The 27,607-nt window shown below is 39.3% G+C and overlaps 1 protein-coding gene across 2 annotated transcripts in view; it reads right to left on the reverse strand.

Annotated features, from left to right (window-relative positions):
* Positions 1-17,239, reverse strand: part of ARHGAP29 (Rho GTPase activating protein 29) — a 54,694-nt gene extending 37,455 nt beyond the window's left edge. For both annotated transcript variants that reach the window (XM_069862126.1, XM_069862125.1), the window contains exons 1-2: positions 17,114-17,239; positions 14,388-14,733 (exon numbers count right to left, since the gene is read on the reverse strand). In XM_069862126.1, coding sequence (XP_069718227.1) covers positions 14,388-14,649 — 262 coding nt within the window. In that variant the 5' untranslated portion in view covers positions 14,650-14,733; positions 17,114-17,239. The remainder of the gene's footprint in view (positions 1-14,387; positions 14,734-17,113) is intronic.
* Positions 17,240-27,607: the final 10,368 nt, after the last annotated feature.

A 27,607-nucleotide genomic window follows, 5' to 3' on the forward strand; every position in this document is an offset into this window, starting at 1 on the left:
AGTAACCCAAACCCCTACATTTGACATAAAGGCATTAAAGTTTGGGAGAAAAACTAAAGTTTTTAGAGAAAAATAATACAAAGATCCCACTCAGTGACAATGCATGGTAATTTACTGCAAAGAGCTTATTGAATACAGTATATTGGAAGTAGTAATGTTTTACTTAATTTATCATACACAAATAATGTTTTTATAATACAAGAAACTAACACTTGGTATGTCAGTTGCCTATCTATTGCTAAATTACTAAATTTGATCTTAGAATAAGCTTGTATGAATTTAGGTTAAAATTAAAAAGCACCTGGTATTTACAATTTTTTTTCTATTTTAAGGGTGGAAGTTCTCTCTTGACTTATTGAAATAAACAGTACGGAAGAGCAGGCTCGGAATTTTTGAGGAAAAACTGCTCTTGTATGAAACAAAACTATCCCCATTAGTCAGCCTTCCAGGTAAGATTTATAGCACAATGAACTTCTGTTGTGTACCACAAACACACAAACAGTCCTTTTCAGAGTTGTCATTTGCTATCTGTGTTTGACCAAAATACATCAGTCTATCCATTTAGATTCAAGCATTACCCACGCTGACTAGCTTCTGCAACGCGACTATAAGCTATGGTGTCTTTGTTTGTTTATTTTTAAACAGGGCTAAAATTCCTAACTCATTTTAATTATGGACCAATTCTGTACTTCTGAAAAGTCAAAGCTTATGTAAGAAGTCCTTCTTGCCTATGTAAAAAAGGGCAAACCAAGACATGATTAATTTTCAGAAGTTAAAAGAAACTTGTAAAAAAATCAAGAGGTCTTAGAAAAAAAAAAAATCTTTTCAGCAGTCAAGAAAATAAATACTGTGCCTGCAAAATAGATCAGAACAAGAAAAATCTTATAATCCTGCCTACGTTGAAAGCAGTTAAAAATTTTCAATATGTTGGTTTGCCAGCTGACATCAGCAGAACAGTTGTTACTTCACATTCATTTCACATTTAAATTCATAGATGAACTCCCCGTTTGTGTATGTAGGGTAGCCTTTTGGAAAAAACCTACCACAATGCAGCTTTTCATTAATCTATTTCAATATGCTGTACGCCACATTCTTTCAACTTTTGTATTCTACTAGCCTTGAGATTCCAGTTAACTAACCTAGATGTGTTCAGCCATGCAGTTTAATCTTTAGAATACATTAATCTTTTATTAATCCAAAATTTAAAGGACAGAAACCAGTAATGAAAATTGCTGGGGTTCCCTTATTTACCTGTTTCTGACAAAAGAGAGTGAACATATTACATTGCCATTTTAGCCACTGTTCATATCATTTCCATGAGTCTTTCAGGAGTTTAAGCACAGAACTAGGTGAGGATAATGCTACAGCACTTTCAGGACACATATTAATTTAGGGTTGTAAATTGTCAAGCAGATGTAAGACTACATTCTTTGATGAATACATTTGCAGTAAGCCTGATCGCTCACATTTCACCAGAAAGTCATATCCACCAGCATTTGTGACTATACTTTTAGTGATATGCTGCTTATTTCATATCCAAGGGCATTTCACCAAAACTTAGTAAAGCAGTCTCTGGATGGAACACTTGCCAATCAAAGACACTTAAAATACAATGAGAAAACTTTCATGCTTTAATAAACTATGATCTTTGCATCTTTGTTCAAGTTCTGAAAACATATGAAGTAACACTCACTCAGCATTCACAGTACAAATTTCTGAAAAAAAGAACAAGTCGCAAAAGGAAAGGCTACCCCCAGAAAGTTGATCTTACCATACCAAACTGACACCAAAGGGGCAGCATGGAAGTCTGGTTTTCTACATTCAAAAGAAAATAAGTTTAACCTTTGCTAACCCACATCAAGACATTATAAAAAAAAATACTTAACCTTTAACTCATTTTACCTTTAGTCTAAAAATACTATTTGTTCTACATGGCTGCTCCTTCCACTTTTAGCCTAAGTCACTGATTGAGCAAAGAAGCTATTTTACTGCCGCCAGCCCACCTAGTTTTCAAAAGAACACACAAAGCCAGGATTATGAGATTATATGGTGTTAAACAAGAGGTGCACTACTCTGTATTTCTTTTAAGGATCTTTGCAACACAATTACGGACTGCTATAAAATGCGATAGTATCCCGTTTCTGTTTTGTTGATTAAAAGAAAGAACTTATGCAAAACCAGCTTAGATTTTAAGTGGGATTCAAAATGCAACAGTAGCAGCCAGTACCATTAGTTGTCTAGAAAACTGGTGAACATAAAGAATTAATTATCTGAAGTTCCAGCATAAAAGTCCTGCTGAAACAACCACATGAGAGAGTAAAACCTGACTATGTGACTTGTACAGGTGACACAATAGTGATGAACCATTTAAATGCTGAAGAGTAAATACTTTCAAAATCTCCCCATTTCCTAAATTCAGGAACAGCCAACCTCCTTTGCCATATAACATTTTGCTATCAGAAATTTTACACAAAAATTATCTTTAATGATTTTGCACAAGGAGAACACACTACAACACTGTCATTTCAACAGTAACCAACGTCACACTGCCACTTGCACACAAAAATGCAGCCTTAACCCACTGCACAGCTCCTGATGCTTTTTTAATTATATAGTATTTCTTCACAAATACCCTGCAATAAAAAGGTGAAAAAGGCAAACCACAGAATCTGTTTGCTTTATGGTTCTGGATTTACATTGCAGTTACCCCCTAGTACCAGTTATGTTGCCATTCCAGCCAGTCAATGCTAAATTAAAAACCAAAGGACGTGCATTCCAATAAAAGCTACAGAACGTGAAAATTACAAACAGGCAGAACGTGGTCAACTAGAGATTTGAACAGTAGCCCCGTGCATTTAATTTTTCTTCCAATGAAATGTAGCATTTGAGGTTGTATAACAAGCTTCTCTAATTATTAAGAATCTGATTTATCTATACACTCCAGACCTGCTGCTTTCTTTCCAAACTAAGTTTGCAGCCATCTTCTCCAAAATCATGTCTAGTCATGATCCGAAGCCAGCTACTGAATACCAGAGAGCATCTAATTTGACGACTCTGCAATCTTAATCCTACTGTTAGTTTCCCCTTTTTTACCACCGGTATAACCTATTTATCATGGTTGCTTTCTCAAAGCCATTCACAGTCTTCATTCAATTATCACAATTCAGAATTCATGTATGCTACTAAACTTTCAGATAAACAATTTGTACCTTACTGAAGTGAAGCACAAAGCATATAGGACTGTCCCTCCAAAAAAACTGCCTTCAACTGCTCTACTGCTGGCAGTGGTTAACCTACTTGTGGGCTGTGACCACAGCCCGTTTTGTTGACCAGTACTGTTCCATTTCTCTGGGCCTCCACTTTAGTAATTCCAGTAAACATGCTTTTCCACTTGTCAACATTGAAGAACTTCTGGGCAGACTTTTTATTTCCATAGTTTCAGTAGCATCGAGAACAAAGTACCTTAAGTACTCTATATACAATGAACGAATGGAAAAAAAATCCCCATAAAAAACCCAAATCCACAAAATAATTTCAGCATCTACTAAAGAATCCACTCATATCAGCATTAACACTAAGACAGCAATAGGAATTTGTGAACACTGAACAGTCTTTAAACTAATGCTTCAGGAATTCCCTGTCTGTAACTATTTCAGCAACAACTGATCTTACAAATAAAGCCAAAGACAATGTTCTAGTTTTGGACTGCAACATAACCAAGATGTGAAATTTGCTCATCACACACAGCCCTAAACCAATCACACCTGCATGAACCAAATTCCAATACAATACTCGGAGACAAGCACTCTTTGGAAATCCTGTGCTACAAAACTGAAATTAGGTGCAAAACCCTAAAGATGGCAAAACCTCTTGTTGAAAGAGATCTGGGATGAGAGAGGACACGTTTGTGTTTTATCTCCACTCTAATTATTCCACTCTAGGTAATACCTCCACTCTAGGTAATTATTCCTACAAATTATTGATCTCTAATCCTGCAATTAATTTTAAACAAAGACAACATTATTTCCAAAACACCTAAGCTTAAAATTCCTTAAAAGGCCTTGCACATCTTGTGGATTCCTAAAACTGGAAAAGGATTAAGACATTACAAGAGTTAAAAGAAACATTTTACTCTTTCCAAAATAAGAGCCTCCATCTAGCATTCCCAGTATGCCCAGCCACATACACAATACCACAGTCATTCTGCGTCTCATAGATAAGTAGCACTAACAGAACTTCTAAAAATGTAATGAACTGCTGCAACACTCACTGCGGGCCCTGAACTCAAGTAAATACATAAATACAGCACAGAGGATTAACACACTTCAAAGTGAACATGGTACATTATTACAGTAGCTCCTTGGAACTGCTTAAGTGATCAGAATTTGAACCTTAAGCTCCTTATTTCTTTCATACATTCTCCAATATCCATTTACGTTAAAAAGCAAAAAAGCTTACATTTTATTTTATATATAGACATGGAAGAAGGCAAGAGACTAGAGCCCCAGCATTCATTCTAGACCAAAGACGACATTAAGTTCTGCTTTTTCACAAGCAAAAGAACTGCGTAACTTAGTGCCCTAATCCCAGAAATCAGACTCCTTTAAGTTCCTTCAAAATCTTTTCACTGCTCCTTGTATTAAATATATTTTCATTGTCATTTGAAATTTAAACAGTAATGGGGCTTTCATTTCCCTATTTCAGATTTAAGCAATAACTGGACTTACTCAAATATCTGAAGAAGTTAAGTCATGACAGACTGCAACTCTGAAGAGTCAGGTTTGATAAACCAACCTTTGTATTAAAGTTTACAGGCTCCAAAATAAAGACAACCAAACTTTGCAAATAAGAATTCCCACATATTTTCAAAAATTAGCCCAAGATAGTATAGGGAGAAAAAAGAAAAACCTTTTCTTCAGCTAAATCACAGCCTCTACAAAAAAAAATTCCTCAAGCCCTGTTTTCCAGTTACCATGTTCTGTAATAAATGCCATTGAGATGAAACTTTAACCCAAACGTAACTATTTTCTACAGCCTTACATAAGTCTTCTATAAAAAGTGGCATTTCAGGGAGATAAAGGAATGTGTCCCTATAAAAATCCCTACTTTCTTTAAAAAAGGAAAACAGCTACCTGTGAAGAACAAGGTCCAGGCTCAGTATCCAGTCTCCGACCCTGCCACGCAGTTCTAACTCCAATCCATTAATGAGACATTAGATTTAACATAACCAAACCACTGCAACTGCCAGATTAGATCAACACTTGCTTGGAATTAAGTAACAAGTCAGCTTCAGTTCTGTGACCTAGCTAAATAAATAGGAAGAACAAACACTCCCAATGAAATCAGTGCAAAAGGAATAATTTAGACTGTGAAATCTTCATGAAATCAAGACCATTAAGATGACAGAAAGTCACAACTCATAATCCTATGCTATCAGGCATACCAAAGTTACTCATATCGATATTCAAAGTTGATATTCAACTTTGACAAATTGATGCATGAGAAATGAGAAAATGGATTATTATTGTGGACACTGTAACACATTTTGTCAAGAGTATGAAGCTGATTTAGGACAACTGGGTTTTGGGGTTTGTTTTTGGTTGTTTTTTTTTTTAAACACAGAAACTCCTATCCGTATACAGGAATTGCTGTTAAGAACACAATACTTCACACTGGGTATGGATCAAACCTTATTTTTCAGGTATCGGGGCAGAGTTCTTTGAGAGATACAAGTTTTTATGTGCAAAGACTTCCCTGTTTAAGCAAGCTGCAAACCGTATTAGAATAATTTTTGTTGTTGAAAGGCCTACCTTTCCATTCAAATTCAAAAAAGAAAGTCTGACTATTCATCCTCTTCATCGCTACTCGCCTTTCATCTTGCTAATCATGTTATTTCAGTGTCATTTGTCTAGGTGCTGTGATGGAAAGGGAAGATAATTCTAATTAACAAAATAGCTGAGGCTCTAAGTGTTTCAAGATTCTTTTGTACATCTGAAATGAAAAAAGGAGGAATAATGGAGTTTCACCTTTTATTACATTTTTTGTACTTGGCAGGCAACATATAAGAGAGCACAGGCATTTTCAGTTTTTATGTAGCTCAGAGTTTTCCTGAAGACAGTTATGCTAATTATTTAAGTCAACGAAAATATCCGGACTGCACATAAGGGTTGATTTTACATTTTAAACACTCACAGGCCTTCAAGACACACACACTCCCGTTCTGACTGCTGATCTTAGACACTATAGCAACAAGTGAACATTTGTTCTAAAGGAATGCGGAGTATGCAGCTGGGGGAGGGGTAGTACTATCAGCCACAAACTTATCTGCAGGTCCACTGGGTTAAATAATAACTTCAATCTTCCCTGAAACTGAAGAAACAGCATTTACTATCCAATGTTAGCAACTTGCATTTAACAGGCAGCTTACGCTTTGCCTATGGAGAGCACAGCTTTGCTTGAATGGAACTTTAAGGAGAGATTGCTTTTTCTCCTCTGTACAGAAGAATTGTTTCATGACTGCAGATTAACTAAGCAGTGTTTTAATACTGCAAACCTGCAAAGCAAAAGAAAATGTCCAGCTCCTCTAGCTCTGGTCACAGTATCTGAAAGTTCAAGACTCCCTAACAAAAGCCTGTAGGATGGCAGACTTGCAGAAAACAAGCAGCTTTGGCAAAACAGGTTGTGGAATTATCAGGAGTGAAATGGCAAGAAAGGGGAAAGTTCTTACTCCAAGTTTAAGTGTAACATTCCTGAGGATATCTGTGGGTGTTTCTCATAAACTCTGACTGTAAACTATATTTTGTTGGATTGTTGGAGACTTGCCTTCATTCAGGTTTCCCAAGTGCTTTCATTAACAGAGTTCTCAGGAGCACACCAAACTTCTGCTCTCTTTGCAGAACTTCTTGGGTTTGAAGAACCTAGCACTGGACAGGAACAGGATTCAAAGCTAGGGATCTCAGAGCTCTCTGCTCATGAGAGAGTCCAGGAAGAAAGGATAACGGGGGAAGCATGGGAAAACTACCAGGAGGTCTCTGGCTTGCTGTGGTCCTAGAGCTCTACTACAAGGAGATGCTGTCATACTTCTTTCCCCTCTGAGTTTTGGTTTTGCCATAAAAAGCATCAGGAACCTTTAAAGAAAAGGAAAAATAAGGAAGTATTTACTTGGTTCTTCTTCACGTCTCTTAGCTTGCAAGACTTCCACATATGTCAACAAAACTAATATTTAGAAGTTACTACTACCTGGAGATGTGTGAAAGTGTCTACTAAGGAATTTCCTGGTCAGAAAGACTAGAAGCACATATGCCTCTGCATATAAGCAGTAGGTTTTAAGAAGGCAAGTTTAAAAAAGGACTGTCAAATGTAAATATGCCAAAAGCTCGGAGCTAAGAACACTGATTTATTTGCCATCTACAAAGAGCATTTTCTGCTTGCTGTTCTCCCCCTGCCCTCCCTGCCCCATATACCCCTGTCAAACTTGTGATTCAATAGAGGAGAACACAAGAGTTGGTACAGGGTTTAGCAGTGCATGCTGTAGGGCCAGGGCAGAGTGCCACGCCAGCTCTGCCTAGATCCTCACAGCCTCACTCCATTTCAACCTCTGGCCACTCATTCCTTTCCCAGACACCTTCTCCCTCTTTTGCTGGTACTTAATACAACTTTACAATCAGCCAGCTCATGGAACAAATCTGGCTGAAAACTAGTCCCCTCCTTCCCAGGACTAGTTTTCAGGCAGAATCTATACCCCGTCAATGTCCCCCCCAGCTGGCTTACTATGTAGCCAATACAGAATCCCTGCCAGTGCCAGGAAGAAGTGGTGAGGGCACAGCAACTTGCACTAAAGTTTCTTCCTTAAGCTGCTGTGGAGATACACTATTAGCATGGTTTAAAACAGAGCCCTAAACATACACTTTATAATAAGAAAACAACAATTTCAGATGCGTCTTGTAGATTTTCAGCAGTTAGAAAACTGTACCATCAAGTCAGCTGTTGAGAAGGAAGAAAACCCTGTAATTTCTGCAGGAGCATCTTCAGAAATTATTCTTTCCAGCTGCCTTACACCTTCCTAGGTCTGATCTAATCCTGGCTTCCCTGCTACTGTGGTTTACAAGGTTACTTCTGCCAACTCTGGTATGAGAACAATAACATCCAAAGAAATAAATACAAATTGTCAGAATTCACCTCTTAACACCTTATTTGGTTCAGCAAGAGAACGAACGACGTTATTACAGGCTAACACATTTGAAACATGTAGTTGGGTCCTTGTGGACCAAGTTTGTGTATAGCTACAAAATAGAAAAAAGGTTATTTTAATAACAAGTTACAGAATTACTCTTCAGATATTACAACTAAGTAGGACTTGGAAATTATTAACATTAAAATGCCACTTCATACTATTTGTCAACATCCTCAGATGTTGTGGATTCTGTAACAGGCTTTATTATCTAATAGATAGTTTGTTTCCCTCTTTTTTTTTTTTTTTTTGTGCTACATAGACTAAGAGAAACAATGTGGTACACTTTACATGAACTCCTCCGCCCTTTCCGAGGAATCTTGAAGGTCATTTAATTAATTCACAAGCAGATTGTTTGCTGCCCTGACAGCATTCTACTCTCCCTTCTCCCATAAAGGTAATAATATCAAATACTACAATATACATAACAGGATCAAACAGAAAAGCAGCACCGTATTTCTGAGGGATTTTAAAAAAATCAGTCCAACTTCCATCAAAACAATCCCCTCCCCAACATCCCTTCTAGACCCTGTTGCAAAGCAAAACACTTTCAGATCCTTATTTAGAGCTGTTTGCCCAGCTACCCAGCATTCATGCTATGAGGTGGCATTAGACAGATAAATACATCCAGTTAAAGGTGAATCAAAGACAGTATCTTTCATTGAGAAACATCAAAACTTGAATAAAGAACAATCAGCAAAATTATGCCTGGTATTATAAATAATCATATTTCAATCTGTAATTTTCACTGCAATAGCTAATGAATTTCAGATTTAACTAGCAAAACAGGACAAACTGACTTTCAAAAATACTGCCTTAGGAAAAGGGCATTAATGTTGTACACACTAAGTAAATAAAGAAACAAACATATAATGCTAAAAATACTACAGTGCCTTAATTGTACTAAAATATGGATAGTACCAGAAAAGCACATATTATCAAGCCTGGAGGGGCTGAAGAGAAATCATTCATCTTTGATCATTAGGCACAAAACGCAGTAGACGGCTTCTGGCTTTTAGTGCAGTATGTGATTAATTCCAACCTCCATAGCACTAAAAGAAGGGTTTGAAGTCACTAGAGATTACAAGTTCCTTATTTTGAGGAAACCATTTAACTTGACACACCTTTAAAATTGTCCCACTGGGCTGAATAGCTTATCCTTCAAAAATAAGGATCTGATAGGTTTCAAGTTAGGTTGCATTCCTGATCCTTTTGAAAGTATCAGTGCTGCTATGAAGAAGGCGCAGACATTCCTGACCAGGCCATCCAGCTTCACCAGTAGTTTCACCTCTGTGTCAGTTAACAAAAACAAAAACAAAACAAAAAAAAAACCAAAAAAAAAAAGCCAAGAAAAACACCCAACACCCCCCCACTTCTCAAACTAAGAAGCCAGACAGCAAAATCCTGTCCTCAAAGAGAAATCTATGATGAAAGGCAAGAGCTTTATCTTGCTATTGTGCTTTCTAAGACATGTGGAAAAAAGGGTAGATTAACATTTTAGAATAAGTTATAATTTAGATTAGTTGAAGATAGGATGAACTTGAGGAAAAATGTTTTTGCTCATGAAAAGGATGCAGAATTATCCACATGAAGCATACAATATCACACTTTGAAGATTACTTCAAAGTTCATGATAAAGCAAGCAATAACTCCAAATATATTCTGAAATACAGTCAAGACAGTAATATATTAAGTATAAAGTATAATTACTCCTGCACTTCTCAACCACATGCAAATTTTACCCTTACAGCTATTCATAATGAAACACAGTATTTCCCACAGTCCCAAGGTCAGACCTTACAGTACATTACATTTATTACAAAAATAAATAGCAGATGTCACAAAACTAGTAGCTAACTATCTTCAGACTAGGGAAACAGGAATGTCTCCTCCAGCTCTGACGCGGCACAAGTAAAAGCTACTGTTTAAAAGTGAAACACTTAGTAAAATTTCTTCTAATTAGGAATATTCTTTTGTGTGGTCCTTTTAAACCTGAGTAAATGAATCTCATTTGAGGAAAGACCACACAGTAGCATCATTTGCTTAAAGCAACAGGGGAATTTATCATATGCAGTAACAACGCAGACCGTAGTGTTGCCAATCTCATACATAAATAACTATTCTTAAATAGATTCTCAGCTTTGCATATCTATGAAATAGCCAACACTATTTTCTAACTGATAAATTCTCCAACAGAAGTTTGTAAGAGGTAGGTTCTGCGTGTTTTGTCCCAAAAAGTGGCTTTCATTCTTTTTATACAACTTCTATGAAGTACAGGCATCCTTAGATTTAGAAAATATCGGAAAGTATATATCAGTCACTCCATATCTCCTATTCTCCCAAAGAACATATCATGCACATAAAAGTTACCCAGCCTCAGAATTCAAAAGTGCTTACTCACAGATGCATTAAACCCATGCTTTCAGACAAGAATTAAACCTCCTCAAGTTACAGGATTTAGGTTAAGCATGCCTCACACACACTTCAAATTCATAGGTATTTTTAATACTGTGGTCTTGGTAGGTCACTGCAGAAGGCAAACAACTTCTCAGTTCCTAAAACATTCTCTACTATGAAAAGTTACTTCTGAAGATCACAGATAGCTCCAGTCTTTAGATTTTCAAAGAGGGGTGCAAGTTGAAAGCAACAATTCAGTTCTCTCACTCTCAACCAAGAGCTGAAAAGTACTATCAGAACTCAAAATACAAAAAGAAAAACTCATCAGCTTTCAAGCCATTATGTCTTAACAGTTTGCACTTAAGATGTACATTAAAACTGAAACAAGAACTAATCTTGCAGCATATCAAGAATACAGAACGTTATGAATAAAACTGAAAACTCAAAAGAAATGTCTTAAGAGTAGTATAGATTGCAGGCAATGAGCTCAGTCTTCCAGGTGTTAATTCAACATATATACTCTTATAAGTATACTCTCAAGCTTGGCCTTCTAGGCAGGGATTTCTAAGGAACTGCTTTCATTTTCTTATTAGAAAGGAAAGAAGACTGACTTATTTTGAGTCTCCTCACTACATTTTAATTATCTCATAAAGTACAAGTGCTACAAAGGAAGGTGATCTTCCAGTTCGGACACAAAGACACGATGACAATATAACTATCCTTACCAACATCAGTCATCTAATACAATATCACTCATTTGGAAATGTAACTGAAGACTGGAGCAAGAGACTGATGCACTGACAGTTCATGCAGTTCAATCCACTACAGGTTCAGCCCGTCACAAGGCAAAATTAAATAAAAAAAATTACTTGTGAAACAGCACTGGATTCATTGACCTATGTTCAGAAAATGCCCAAATCTCTTTTCAAAAGAAGACATTGGTAAAGTATCCTGACCCTATGCCTCAAGTTCGATTGTTATGTCCAGTAAATACAATGCCTAGATTCGAAAACGAATTAAAAAAAAAAAAAAAGACAGTAAGAAATGAAGTGTATGGAACACATGGCACTTCACTCAACACCAGAGGCAACTGCAGTTCCTTTACATCTGAACAGCTGACAAACTTTTTGACTTTACAGTTCTGTTCAGAGGGTTTTTGTTTGCGAGACTGAGGTGGGCTTTTATGGAGGAGGGAGTGGAGGAGTTTTGGTTTTTTTATGCAAAGTTCCATTAAGAAACAAGTTCCCTACTTGGTGCCAGCAAGAAGATTCCAAGTTTCTTTTAGATTTCAGTTTATACAACAAACACTGTTGGGTGAGAGTCTGAAAATAATCAAGTAACTTACTATGCTGGGTTTATATTTTTGAAAAGGAATACCCAAAATTTATTCAGTATTATGACAATGAGAATACTGTATGAAATTAAATTATCTTAGCATAAATAATGCAAAGAATTAGCCTTGAAAGCTACCGAACATTTCAGTTACATAGCACTCCCCTTAAAATATATCTCAACTTATTCTTCATATTATATATGGACTTGCATTGGTACCATACAAAACACAGTAAAAATCTATAATTCAAAGGCACCTTTGATCTAGTTCAGACACTAATACATATTATAATCCAAAATAGTATCTTGGCTGAAAAACCTGAATCATCACTACCTCAGAAGAATGTTAAGTGAATCACGTGTGAATAACTGCCAGACTCTTCCAAAGCAGCCCAGATAACAAGCAGAGAGTACAACCATCAGTCAGTTTGAAATTCAAGGCATGCACTCAGTGCAATCAGACTACCTGATGACGCAGACACCCGCAGAGGAACAGCCAGCCCTGGTGAACAGGGAGCCACATGGTTAAAAGTGAAGTTACTGTGCATTACAAAGGAGTTTTTAGACAAATCTGCCAAACTGGCGAGTTCTATGACTAATAGTCGAATCATAGAATCACCAGGTTGGAAAAGACCCACCAGATCATTGAGTCCAACCATTCCTACCAAACACTAAACCATTCCCCTCAGCACTTCGTCCACCCATCCATTAAAGAATCCAGCTGAGGGAATACTATTTGGAGGCTGGAAGAAAACAGACTCTGGGAATATTTGCCAAGCAAATGTAAGAGCTCACTGATGCAGCCCTGTTGCACCAATTACATTTGCTGCTTCTGAACTGCTTGAAGACGCATGCAGCACATACACATCACAGTAATTTATTTTCTGTAGCTAGTAGCAGAATTTGTTTTTTGTTCTTATTTCATAAACTTTAGAGCAAAGTTTTATTAGTCAATAAAATCTACAGGAAGTCAATAGATGAACGTTGTCCAAAAAGGAAGAAATTAAATTCCTATCCCTGCAATTGATTCCACCTTGGAATAATTCGTGTGACTAATTTCAGGATGGTGATAAGCTGCAAGCACTGGGAGTCAGAATGTTATGTGTAAGAATTCTGTTCAATCACCTTACTAAGTTTTTGTCATTTTTTTGACAGACAATTGTAAACATTTCCCAAGATAAGCAAGATGGAGAACTACAATCCAAAACACACAGCTTCCAGAAGGCTGTCTCCAGCCAGCAGTAAGCAAGCTCAGCACTACAGAGCTCACTGTATTATGAGATTCTGGGCACAGAGGTCAAAAAGAACACTCCCAACCATGGAAAAGAAACACCTATCCTTTATGAATTACCAATTCTTTAAATGGGCAACACTGTTTCACAAACCAATTCCACAACATAGTATAAAACAGGAGGACAACTACCATCTTCCATTTTAGTTTTTTTGGGTCTTCTGAGTCCAAAATTTTAAGCTAGATATTAACTAACAACAACTGTGTGGTAACTGGAACACTTCAGTATTTTGATAGTTCTTTCCTACAGGATACACATACCAGTGTCAGTAGGCACCAGACACCCCATCTCACAAACAACTCTGCTCAACCTCTCTGCTCAGCAAAAACATTGATGACATGAAGTGATCACTAGTTTCAAATTATTGCTCTGTTAAGATTTGTCCACACCTTTTGCAGAGCTATTTCAGCTGTGTGCAGACTCACTTGAAACAAGGGTGACTATGAATATTCAGCACTCAGGATATCTTATACAAAACTGCTCTGGATGGTATTTCAGCTACTAACACAATAACATTTCTGTACAAGTTAAATAAAAGCTTTCCTGCTGATGACCAAAAATGGACTAAAACCATTTCCCTAAAGGAACACGAACACACAATAGTGTATATTCCTCATAAGTAAGAAAATTGGCATTTTCCACCTCCTGGCAGAAGATGGTATATACTTATCTTGTAGAGGAAGGAAGCACAGAGTTACATTCTACCTTACAACTCACACTACTAGTGTAGAGACCTTTCAAAAACCAAACCAAAGCAGCCTAGAAAACTGAAGCATCACTGAAATGTTAATAGAATTCTTTGAAATGACAAAAAATATTCAGGTGGTTGAAAACTAATCAGTTGATGGTCTTGTTAACTTTTAGCATCAGCCTAGACAGCCTGCTAAAAGCCTGTTTTCCCTTGTTATGATTATGAAACAGATTTCACAGTATTTTGATGAGGAAATACAGAACCCAAACTAACAACCACCATTTCCCGTGTCATGCTGGGGGAGGGGAAGGTGGGGAGGAGGTTAAAGGGGGAAGGTAAAAGGCAAGGGAGAATAACCACAGTAAAGGCTACGGAAAAACATACGAACAGAGTTATAAGAGTTTCAGAAAATCCAATAATTAAGAGTAAAGAACAACTGACACACCTTCTGAAAGAATGGCTTCCTTCAAATAGAGTAGCACATCTGCAAATTTTCTGACATCATTCACCAGCTGCATGATATATTCTGGATCCACAACAGGATTATCATAGCAGTCAGAGTTGGAGCTAATGCTGCTCAAAGAGCTGCTCTTCGTGCTGCGCCCCATTCCCCAATTTCCTGAATTAGAGATGGTGAAGAAGTTGGAGGTAGACAGTCGGGCTAATCCCAAACCACGCTTGTTACTTCCACCGTTCTGTCGCAACATCCCAGCAGCCGCTGTGCTTGTAGAGCCCTCGCAGTTAACACTCAGTGCCGCTTACTGTCCATTTGACAAGCCAAAGATGAAACTCTTAAAAATTGGAGTGGGGGGAGGTGAAGGAGAAAGAAAAATGCTGATTAGTACAGAAATATATGCGAGTACTGACAAGGTCCAAAACTTCTTTCAAGATTATATTGCTTTACATTACAATGCTTAACTGAAGTATTATAAAGGTTTTTCACTGTTTGAAACTGTTTTTATTTGTACAGCAGATACACAGTGTTGCATAAAAATCAATGGTATGCAGAAATTATTTCAAAATCTAATTATGATGCATGCTTATTTTGTGAGAATAGTTTCTTTGCTGGATATTTATTCTTGAAACCTTAAAGGTCAAGCTCTTTACATCTACTCTGAGACCTGAAATGTTACAACCGAGTACAACATCCCCTCTTGCATCAACCACCAAGCTGTATTCAGCATCCTGTCTCTTAAGATAACAAACAGCCTTGATCTGATAGGATGACTTTTCTTTGTGTAGATTGTGCCAAGCAAGAAACTGTGGCCTATTACAGTTTGTCTCAGAAAGAAAGATATCCTGCAATAAGTTATGGAGGATCATCAGCCTGCTAACTTTTACTATGAAAGGCAACCAAAGGAAACCCCCATGTTGGAACTAGATGATCGTTAAGGCCCCTTCCAACTCAAACCATTCTATGATTCTATGAAAGATGTAGAAAAGTGAAGAGATTTAAAAATATTTTAGTATCAATGTTGATCTGCAAATCTCAGTGCGGTTATCTTGAAGTACATTGCTCTGCTTCAGTACATCTTGCAAGTTCCATCATAAAAACACACAAATCTGAGGGAGATTATATCAGTATAGAGAAGTGACTTCCCATATTCATTTCATTTAGGAAAAACAGAACACTACTGCAAATTTCCCCATGTCAGGTTAAGCGATTCATTTCAAAGCAGCAAACTCAGGTGGCAGAGTCAGGTATGGTTCCAGCAGCTCACACAATACCTGCTATTATTCTCTCAACACCGGGAGAGACTCTCAATGTTGACACTATATGGTAAAAACTACTGGGGAAAACAAATTGGAACATGACAGCTAAAAAGCTAATGTGGGCTGCAGTCACATCTGCAGCAAAATCTCAAATGAGGTATTTGTAGCTAAAAAGTCGTTTATTAAGACAGAGAAATGCAGGTTGAAACAGGTTATCCTGCATGTCTTTTATTTGGGTAGCCCGGCTGAAGAAGTGGTGCCTTTAACACTTTGAACACTCCCACGAGGTATTTCAAAAGGCATCATTCTAATGCACGTCAATTATTTTTCCATTATTTCTGCTTTATTTATTTTTGCAATTTAAAAATATCAGAGGACGTGGTCAAAGCTGTTGTTTTTGTAATTAATCTGGCAGCCTTCCCAGGTAGGGTGTGCTGGGGGAGGAGGGGGGGCTGGACACAACACTTCAGAATTTAACACAAATTAACTGCTCTAATTTCTCTTTACTGTTTAAAGTCAGTACCTATAAGGGTACACATGGGACTACACAAATAACGCAGATAATTAAGCAATTCCAAACAGCTCAACAGATTGAAACAAGGTTTACATCAAACATTAAGCACAACTTTTAAGCAAGTTTCTTCTGTTCCCACATGCAATTCTCACGGCTACAAAGCTATTTTGCAATTCCTCCTCGCAATTACGGGAGAAAAAAAAAGCCACATAACCTTCTCTCCCTTTAACAAGTGTGATATCTATTTGTATCGAGACAGAGATTTTCATATTATTTGAAAGAGAAGCCTCTTTTAAGTCTAGCCAGCTTCAGAGTCAGCTTGAAGCGGCATGAGGTGCTAGACCCCTTCCTGCAGCAAGTCCACACTTTTAAAGCTGCATTAATTTAGATACGTTGCTTTTTAATCATTATTCAGACGAACAACAAGTAGCACAACGCCACCACTTTGAAAACGATAAAAGTGACGGCAACGTGCTTCGGAACCGGGGGAAAAAAAAATAATAAAAAAAAAATTGAGAGAACGTTGGGTCCAAGCCGCCTTTCCCTCGGCACCCCCGGCTCCTCCTGCCTCGGGAGGCAGAGGGGGCGCCTCCCCCGCCGAGCACATGCCTTGCATTACCGAGGAGCGTTTCAGATTTCCTCAGGAGGCTCCGGCTCGCAAAAGGAAAAGCGCCCACCCGCTTTTCTCTAAACGCCTCCAGACTCCTCCGGCTCGGCGCGAGCCGCTGCCAGTCGACGGGAAAAAGTGGAGGGGGGTGTGGGGGGAGGGAAGAGCGCCAGATATTTCAGAAATTTGCTCTCCCAGCACAATTTCCTCGGTACGGAGGGAAAGGGGCGAAAACCCCGAGCGGGCGCCGCCGCGGTGGCCGCTCCCCCCGGTACCGTACCGTACCGCACCGCGCCCCCCACCCCCCAACCCCCGCTTCGCGACCCCCCCCGCTTACCGGAGAGCGGCGGCCGAGCGCAGGCAGCAGCCGGGCCGCCGCGGGCCCTGCGCACTCGCGCCCCGCTGCCCATGGAGCGCCCGGCCCGCCGCGCGGCCCCCCCCCCACGCCCACCGGGGTCGCCGCGCTCCCGGCCCCGCCCGCTCACGCCCTCGACGCACCATTGGCCGCCCGCTAGGGGAGGGGCGGGGCTATGTGGTGGACACGCCCACTTTCGCGGTCCGCCCCGTTCTATTGGCTACTCCCTCCCTCTTGGTCACGCCCCCTCCTCTGACCACGCCCCCTCCGCGGGGAGCCCCGCGGCCACGGGGCAGGGTGGGCGCCTGGGCGAGGAGGGGGGCCCGACGGGATGGGGGCCATAAGCAGAGCAATGGCCGATGAGACGCGGCAAGGGAGGATTCCCAGCGTAAGAAGGATATGGAAGTGCTGGAACCGGTCCAGAGGAGGGATATGAAGATGATCCGACGGCTGGAGCACCTCTGCTATGAGGACGGGCTGAGAGGATTGGGCTTGTCCAGCTTGGAGGGGAGAAGGCTCCTAGGAGACCTTAGAGCAGCCTCTAGTACTGAAAGGGGCTACAGGAAAGCTGGGGAGAAGCTCTTTATTAGGAAGTGAAGGGATAGAATGAGGGGGAATGGTTTTAAGCTGAAAGAGGGAAGATTTAGATGGGACGTTAGGAAGAAATTGTTTACTGTGAGGGTGGTGAGGCCCTGGTCCAACTTGCCCAGAAAAGGTGTGGATGCCCCATCCCTGGAGGTGTTCAAGATCAGGTTGGATGGGCCTTAAGCAGCCTGGTCTGGTGGAAGGTGTTTCTGTACGTGGCAAGGGGGTTGGAACTGGATGATCTTTAAGGTCCCTTCCAACCCAAACCATTCTACGATTCCCGTCCCACTCCCAACCTTTCACGGGAGCTCAGCCCTGCCACGCGGGGATCTAGGGTGCGAGCAGCGCTCTGGGAACCGGGCTGCACAGAAGCAACTGCTGTGCACAAACCGAGTTCCAAAACAGAGGAGAAGTCTAAATTCAGACTGCGTGGTGTTTAGCAAACAGGGTTTACTTTTAAGTGATTTGCCTCACAAACAAAACCACTGTGGTAAAGGGGAGAGTACATTTCTTGTTCTCAGCCTCCCACACCCTCTGCTCCTGGATCCAGTGTGTCGTTCATTGCACAGCTGCCAGTATTATCAGGAGTGAGTAAGACATGTGCGTGCACACACACACTGCTTTTATTTCTGGATGAGCTCTGTTGGCTACCTGTGGGGAAAAAAAAAAGCAGTAGCAAAACAAAAATGTAACTACACCCTCAGGATGGGAGTGGATCCAGCTACCCAGATAGCCTGGATTTTGGCATACTGCAGCTTCTGAATTCAGTTGTGTGTGCACATATATGCACATTTTTTCTGGTTAAGAAGAGAAATAAGTTGCAAAAGCAGAAATTTGCAGCATAATACAGAAACTCAAATAGATCCTGGGAGCATCAGGACCTTTAGACCTCTGCACAGACTTCTGTTTTACTCAGAGTGACTGATGGCAGCAGTAGTTTTTCCATCTTCTAGAGGCAGGGACTACAAATCCACACTTTATTCAGTGCTAATAAAAGACCATCTAAATTCAGCAATCTTAGATCCAATGCTCAAGCTCTGGAATGGGACATACTCTCGATAGCACATTGAAGCCTTTAGAATCTAAATCTTAGCCTGGTCCTTCAGCCCTAGCAGTTTCAGGCTTTACCTCTTGCAATTACCTATCCTTGCTCCAGTCTCCTTTGCCAGCACAATACTCATTCAGTATTTTGTGTCAGAGCACCAACCTTCTCCTCAGTCCATTGTTACTCTCCATATATGCCATATTTTCTTCTGTTGGAGGAAACTTATTCTGTTTCTGTTAGCATTTATAAAGCCTGAAACTAAGCAAACAAACTAAAACAAGCTGTGATATTACCTATCTTTAGTTTCAAAGTTAAGCACTGTTCTTTACCTTACCTTACAAAAATCCTAAATAAAACGTGATGTAAATTTAGAGATCCAGTAAATGGTTATAAATTCTTCAAGTCTTCTAAGTACAGAGAAAAGCAAACAAAGAAAACAATGCCCTGAGCTTCAAAAAGATTTTGATCATTCATGTAATTGATCCAGCAGATGTCAAAGTCAAGCCAGAGCAAACAATTTTAAACTAATTCAACATGAATGCAAGGGGCTACAGTAGGGAATGCAAGTTAAATAGTACAATCAATGATCCCATCATCAGAAAAAGTATTAAAGGTTTATTGTGGGAAAAGTCATTGAAACCATTAGGTAAGTGTCCAATAGCAATAAAAAACATTAACAAGAAATTCCGCCTATACTTATCAATAGACGGAATATAGGGCAAAGGATACTATTTGGTCTGCCAAACCTTTGTTAGAAAGAAAAAACATACAGCTGAAGCAGACTCTCTCTCTTCCTTGCAGACACTCTTTGAAAACAGAAGCAGCTTTATCTTGCCATATTCCCACCATTCCCAGGCACATTTTAGAAAATGCAAGGAAGGATAAACCCAGCTGTTCCCAGTACATACACAGCTGTAGTCTTTCAGTATTTCTGAAGTAGACATACGTTTCGTTATGCTTCAGTCCCTGCATGCATTAGTCTTCTTTCTCTCATCTCAGCTCCCACATAGGCTAGCCCGTGTCTATACAAGAATTCAGCAAATTCTTTTGGGTGAATTATTTATTTGCAAAAAAAAAAATCAGTTCCAGAGGTCAAACCGAAAGTGACAAAAAGCAAACCCACTAGGATTGCATGGCTTTATTCTTCTGATATATTTTGTTCCAGGTGCTTTTGATTTAAAACATAAAAGTGTTCTACATTGTGGGAGGCCTAGCTTCAAACATCTTTTGAAAAAAGAATTTGAGCCCACATCTCCCACATTACGTGAATGGTTATTGAAGTTTTGGTTTTTCCTCAAAGTAGAACAACAAACAATTGTCCTTTTTCATTTTAGTTGTTCAGAGCTTTTTTCCTCCCTGTTTTCAGTTTGGCTGCCAAATTGAACACAGTGTCTTCTGCTTTCCCCCTGAATCAAGACCAGCACAAAACAGCTGCAACCATGTCCCAGACTGTACAGTGTTGATTACCTCCTAAACTGCCTTGGAAAATGGAAGAAAAGAAATGGAAATAACAGATCTACCTTCAAGAAAATATGGTGTGTATAAAAGGCCAGGTCTATATCACAGCTTGCAATGTTTGCTGCACTAGATAAACTGGAAGGAGGATTAAGGGTCTGACAGCTGCTGTATTTTGATCATCCTTTGCTGCTGTACAGAGCTAATACCCCTTTTTTGCCAAGTATAACCTATAACATCACTAATGCAAGCTTCAGGGAAGCAAGAGAATTTAAGCAGGTGAAATGTTGTGTAAATCACCCTTTTTCTGCTCTTCATCCGACTATCATAGTTTGCTTGGAATGAACAATCAGTTCATTCAATGAACAATCAGTTAGTTATTAGGCAAATAGTGAAGACTGGGGCAATGAGAATAGTGCAGCGTCTCAACAATGTAAGAAGTTTGACACAAAAACCCCAAGACTAATCATATAGCTCAGGAACCCAGAGTGAGAGGAGAAAGACAAAAGGGTGGTTATAGAACATGTTCTAACCTGCCACCGTCAACCACTTCACTGAGTAAGGCTGGATATGTGTTCAAATATAGATATTTTCTTAGTCTTGGTTGGAAAATGTTGGTGTGTAAGAGTGAACAGCAAGTTAACATTGAGGCAACATGCCAGCCCACAATGCTTTGTGTGTGATGCAGCTTTTAGCTAATAACAACATCATGGTGCTTCAGCATCCACTCTGTTTGCCAGACCTGGCTCCCTCTTCCCAAAGATTAAGTTGATGCTCAAAGGAACACATTTTTGCCTCAGTAGAAGATGTGAAAGCAAAAACATTGGAGATCCTCAACAGCCTTTCAGAAAATGATCTCTGAAATTGCTTTCAGCATTGGCAGCATTGTACATTGTACATTGTGTGTCAACTCAGAAGGGACGTATTTTGAAGGTGATCATAGTTGATTTTCTTAATTTGTTAAATAAAAAGAGTTACAGGCACAGTCTTGGACTTTTTTTATTGTGTGTGTCAGACCTTATATTTTCCAAGAAGAGACACCAAAATTGAATTTGTCTTCATTAAAAATGCCGAATTTTCCTTTGAGCAGACACTGAAACCTCTAACTCATTAAAAGCCACTTGTGTGATTCTTTTAACAGTTTATTAGATTTTTTTTCTGCTAGAGCATGTGTACACAGTGAAATAAAAGAAATAGCACATCTCTTTTAAAAAAAAAACAAAACAAACAAAAAAACCCAACCAACAATCTATGGACTGAAATCCAAGTGCCTACTTCTCCCTTCTCAGTGTTGAATAGTGCTTTACCCATACAAAAGTCCCTTTGAAATCCAAGGAAAAGCCTACTTGGTGAAAGCTGCTCTGTATGGCAGCTTCCAATCACTGTCAAAAGAAACATTTCTAGGTGGCAGCATTAATGTAATTAGAACTGGGAAATTTACATTTGTTAAGAAAACAGTTTCAAAATGCTGCCTCTATTCTATGTATCTGCAGAAATGCCAAATACTTAAGAATATCTGGAGGACATAAATTATGAGTATATAACTTACGGCATGCAGTAAGAGTTCAGTATAGGGCTGGGTACTTGTTACTATCATTAACTACCATGTCAGAAACAGCTGAGAAGGGAACCCAATTTGAGCCACATATTGCACGTCACTGTAAATAAAATTGAAGAAATCACTTAGAGAGTTATCTTGTTAGAAGTTTCCACCTTCTGTTTACATTCCAGCAAGCAGAATACTGTTCTCAAGACAAGAAGCATTTCCATAAACCATTTATTTTTCAGTATTTCCATAAACCATTTTTTTTTCAAGAATCTTATATACAGGTTCCTGCAAAAGGCCAACATCACTTGTATATCAGAAAACAGATCAAGACTCAGCTCCTTTTAAAAGAAATAATGTGACATTTTTGGTAGAACAAAACCTTGCCCACAGCTACATTTTAAGTTTTAATGAACTGTCAATGAAGAATAGCTAGAACTCAAACCTGAATATTATGAAGTCAGAGAAAAATCAGAAAAATTGTTCTCTCAGCCCCATTGGATCTACTGCTGATTTATAGAAGAATTTAACTTTTTTCTCTCATGATATCTCTGTTTCAGCTGTAATAAATGCCACCCATCTGCCTGAGAATCCACTGAGATACCCAGATTCATATGCACTTCTGGAACATCCTACATTTCAGCCAGTGCACCAAATGCCCTTAGGGGAGCTATGTGGGTGAAACTGTGGGAGCCACAATGCACTGGAATGAACCTGCAGAGCCAACTGATAGAGAACAGAAACAGCCCATCTCCTGCAGACATGCTTCTCCCTCAGGGATCAGCCATCTCTCTTTCTTCCTGGTCTTCAAGGCAGATCAAAAAACATTTCAAAAGATGAGCAAGAGAAATGAAATTCATAGCTTTAGCAGCTATTAGAAACTGTATTATTTGTTTAATGGCTCATTACCCTTCACCCCCAAGGTGATCCCTCCGTGTTTTTAACATGATGAACAAAGCCTCTCTCTTTTCTATAGGAGATAATCACATCTCGCCCTGCTAATAGTCCTCTTTATCACTAATCTCTCTTCTGTTTCACAGTTATTGACTATTTTTTTCTCTCAGATGACCTAGCTGATATTTAGTCCAATGCAGAGCAGTTATTCTCAAACCTGATGCCCCAAAACTTGTTGGCTTTTTCTTTTCAGATTTATCAACGAGTCTGATTTAAAACTTTCCTCCCGGTCTTCGCTCTTTTTATACAATGTCCTGCCCTGCTCAGCATGAGCTACATACCGTCATAAACTGTTCTTCAAAAATGATGCAAGGGTGGAAGCATGATGTGAGAAATGCAACTGGACGCATCACAACTCCATTTGCTAATCCTTCAGGGAAAAGGATTGCCATGGGCACAGGCAGCACCCCATTTCCTAACTTTTAACAAGCAGTTTCTTAAAAAAACTTCCACCTTAACTAGTAATTGCCAAAGAGGACAGTGGGTGGTGAGGAATGAAAGACTGTATGAAGGAAACAACTTCCAGAACCTTCACAACTTGCCAAACGCACAATTAACCAACAGTAATTACGGCCGAGCGACCTGCTGCCTGGGGAGCCGGGAGGCCCGCAGGTAACCACCCTGGCCCAGTGAGCCCCACCTGCTGCACCACTACCGGCTGGATTTCAGGGAGAGAAAGTCCAACAATTAAGGGTTAGCAGAGAAACAGGCTGTTTCTACAGGGAACAGGAGGTTGTTTTGGCTGGCAACTGTTTGTAGGTGGTATCCTGCCAAGGGCTGACAGCCAGGCTGTTGGTTTGATGTGCTTTGGGTAGCAGGGTTACTGCCTGCCAGCTGAGGGAGAGGTGGGAAGCAAAGCTGTAGGTGCTGGATTTGCCTTGCAGGAGAAGGGGGTCGTGATGTAGCTTCTGTTGGCTCTGTATTTTGAATTAAGGGTTTGAAGTAGATTATAAAATACAGAGACAGTGTCACCCAGCTCGTGAAAGCCCTCAGCATGCCAGGCCTGCAGGAGCTGTAGGGGCTCCTGATGCCCCTGGGTTTCTCTCTCACTGCTCTGGAGCATGCCAAAATCCTCCCCAAAACACTGACCATTGACACTCTTAGCTGCAAAGCAAAAATTCCTTTATATATTCTTGACAGGTTTTAGTTGCTTAGGTGTTTGATAAATTGGATGAAAACAAGACCAACAAAAAAAGTGTGGCTAGAAACATTTCCTCCCCCTCATTTGCATAATTACTAACACAACAGTAAGTCAATTTGAGTGTAGCAAATACAACCCCTCATACTCCATAGTTTCATTGCTATTGTTAGAGGAAAAATAAGGTGTAAGTTAAAAATATTTGCCAGAGATAACAGTGTGTTTCAGGTTGGGAGAGGCAAAGTCCTTAAGCGGCAAGCAAATGCATTAGGTATGATTAAGTGGCTGCTAATTCCAGAGCTGTGCTTTTCCCTCTTCCTTCCTTCTCCTGTCTCTGATGTTGTGGCATGATTGTCCAAATCCAGTCCTGATAAAATGATGCAGGTTAAAAAAACCCCTATGGTTAAAGGCCTTGCAGTTCACTAAAACTGTTTTTGCCAAGACAGCAAGTACAGCTTGCCTTGATGCTGGCAAACCCAGGCATAATATCAATAGTTCGTGACGGCATAGGGAGCTGCAACCTTGCAACCTGCTTCAGGTGAAGCTGGGATATTTTTTCTCATTGTTGTGTAGGGTTTTTATGCTAGTCTCACAGGCTCTATTTGGCTTCTATATATGGTTTTGTTGCCAGGGCTCGTGTTTTTATGTTGGAGCCTAGACAAATAAAAGAGAGACTCAGCTACAGATTAGCACCATTGATAGCTCGGTTGTTGTACAGTTCGTCCAGGAAGAAATTGTTTCATATTCAGTTTTTATGCCAATGTATCTGTTCCAGCTACAATGGTGTATATTTCTGGACTGTTTTCCCCTCCTCAGGAGGGATAGAAAAAAAAAAAGAAAGAAGAAGAAAGAAAGAGTTAAGCGAAACTATTCCTAGCTGCTTGCAATTATGTAAGAAAAAAACCTGCTTTATTCTACACTTAAACCAATATATGATATTCTCAGTATAGGTGTTCTCATCAGAGTGTAAGTGAACCTTGTTTAGCAGTTGTAGTTAAAGAATAAAGATGGCAGATATTGGAAGAACAAGGAAGATATAGGCAGATATAGGAAGAACAAATGAGCTTATCATGGTGAACTTGAAGCACAGTGACTATGTGTGCTGTTATAACAGTATATCTGAACTGCGGCTAGAGGACCGCTCTGGTATAGAAGAGGGGAAGTTGATGAACTGCATTCTGCTGTGCATGACTACTGGCCACATTTTAGTACTTCAGGATGAAAAAAGACTGGAAAACACAGGTTATTCTCATCACTACAGAGCAAAGCATACATTACTCTTACTATAGCTCACTGTTAATTAAGCTTTATGCTAAAGTAGGTATGTCTGATTATTCTGCTCTCTAACTACAGAGGCAGCATCTGACTGTAATATTACCAAGGCTAGGAAAACATAATCCAGCTAAACTATATAGCTGATCTGAAGTTTTACTGAATTTCATATGCTGGTTACATGCCTGAAGAAGTATTTTTTGTACAAGTTGCTCATTCAGTGGTCTTCATTCTGGACTTTATGTCTTGAATATCTCCATCAGGTTCTTTCTAACATCTTCTTACCAAATTAGGTATTACAGTCTACTTTGTGATACAGTAGTCTTAATAATATGTATTAATTTAGTTTTTTAAAATGACATTCTACTTCATTGAACACTGGTGAGTATATATGCTAAAGTATATATTAATGGAACTGCTGAAGCAATTACAATGAGCTCATTGGTTTTGAAAGTTCCATGCTATTGCCTGTCTCTTTTGGTGTTAGCAAATTCAGATCAATATCCAGAGGCAATATTGTCACGGGGATTCTGTAGCTATAGATATATAGCTATTGATAATATAACTAGATTAGCAACAAACATCAGCCTCAGGACAGAGCTCTACCCCTATTCCTGTGTAGCAGTTTACATAATTTGTCATTGGATTTTCTCAGCTGAAAAAAAATCTGCTCACTTCTGTCAATGATAGTCATGAATGCCTCATGATCATGAATATGAGCTTCAGACAAAGCTTCTAGGAGAGGACTTGCTACTCTTATGTTCTTCTTTTACATTATCAACATTCTATTTTGGGTCAGGGGCCGAGGTTTTCCAACCATCAGTATTTCCTTTGTTTTAAGGTATTGGATCTTCACTCAAGGAATGTAATAAAAAACGGGGAAGAAACATCTATCATGCAGTTTTGAGACATGTCCATGTGAATAGATCTGGCATAAATAAATGTAGGTAGAAAAGACACAGGTATGGGCTCTTTAAGGGCTTGAAAGTTTCTAAACAACTCTTAAACATCTTTGAGTATGCTAATCCCTGAACTACTGCACAAAAGCTTCAGGAAAAATAGTGAACTCTTCTCAGTTTCTGATGCAAACTGTTGTAGATGCCTGGTCCCAAGGGACAATTCCTGAGCTGCAATCTCAGCCGTGAACCTTCCCACAGCCTAAGTGCAGCATCTACATTCCTGAAGGGGATTTCCTGCTGACCTTAATGGCTTTTTGCTCAGGGCACAGGTTGTTCAGCTGTCCTATAATGAGGCTCCTAAATCTTCCCATTCACAATACGGGGAGTGTAGGTGCCTAATACTGGATTCCCTGCAGGCGGTGGGCTGGGACACCAAGTCTTTCACTGGTCTTGGCCCAGAAGTTGCCAATCCAACCCCATGGTTTTGTTTTGTTTCCTGGTTTTGCTTTAAATAGTAATGATGAATCTGATTAGCTATTAAGACAGCATATGCTGTTGTAATATAAGATTCATATAACAGATGTGAGAACATCTTGCTTTAAATGACATGCTATTTATTATTATTCATTTTCTTGTGCTATGGAATCCAGGTTTTCTGTGCTTTGAGAAACTCCTTACGGAAAAATATGTACAAAATTGGGACCATTATTATTTTATGCATATATGTAAATCTGAAAAATATAATTGCTGTATCTAAAGGAGCAGTATATATTTTAAAAGGTGGTACCGATCACAGAAGGGTTAAGTGATATGCTAATAGAACTGATCTATTTCTGTCATTTCATCTAGGTAAAATAATCCAAACTGAAATTTGTGGTTAAAGGTCAACAAAGAAAATGTTTACAGTTCTTACTTTTGCTTATGTATATGGCATAGAAATACGGAATACAATTCACTACACTGAAAACCAGTGTTTTAGCACTTTTATTCTGATAAAAGCCGTAAGTGGCTTGCACTTACTGATAGCTCTTAAAAATTAGTTTAGTTTCAGGAAATATTGCTTTATAAATCCATAGACCTAATGAGATATCTGAGTATATTTAAATAGAAAAGTGCAGTATTAAATAAAAATAAATAACCTAAGCCCTACTTTTTTATGTCCAAGTTATTTAATGGCACCTTAGTGATATGGAACTGTCTGTGATAACAGTATAAATGAGAAATTGAAGTTGACAGGCTTGCATATCTAGTGAATGTCCACAGATGTCTCCTGAGCTATGGCAGAATGCACTCTGGCTGGAGACACCCCGCAGCTTTCTCCCATGGATCCGCTTTCATTGGTAGGAACACATGGTGATTCCATGTGAATACCCAGCTTGCCCCATGATTCAGAAAGACAGTAATTCCCACATGCCATGAGGTGCCTCTGTGAGGAGACTTAGACCACATGTCAGGTTAAGATGACTGCAGACAGAGCCCTTTTGCTTTGGCAGATCGTGTTGATAGCTGCTGTGGGAAGAGATGTCTGAGTAGGTACAAGCCTATGGGCAGGCAAATTCCATTCTCCCCACACCAGAGGTCT

Source organism: Phaenicophaeus curvirostris, chromosome 8 (genome assembly GCF_032191515.1).
Source record: "Phaenicophaeus curvirostris isolate KB17595 chromosome 8, BPBGC_Pcur_1.0, whole genome shotgun sequence".
NCBI classification, from domain to species: Eukaryota; Metazoa; Chordata; class Aves; order Cuculiformes; family Cuculidae; genus Phaenicophaeus; species Phaenicophaeus curvirostris.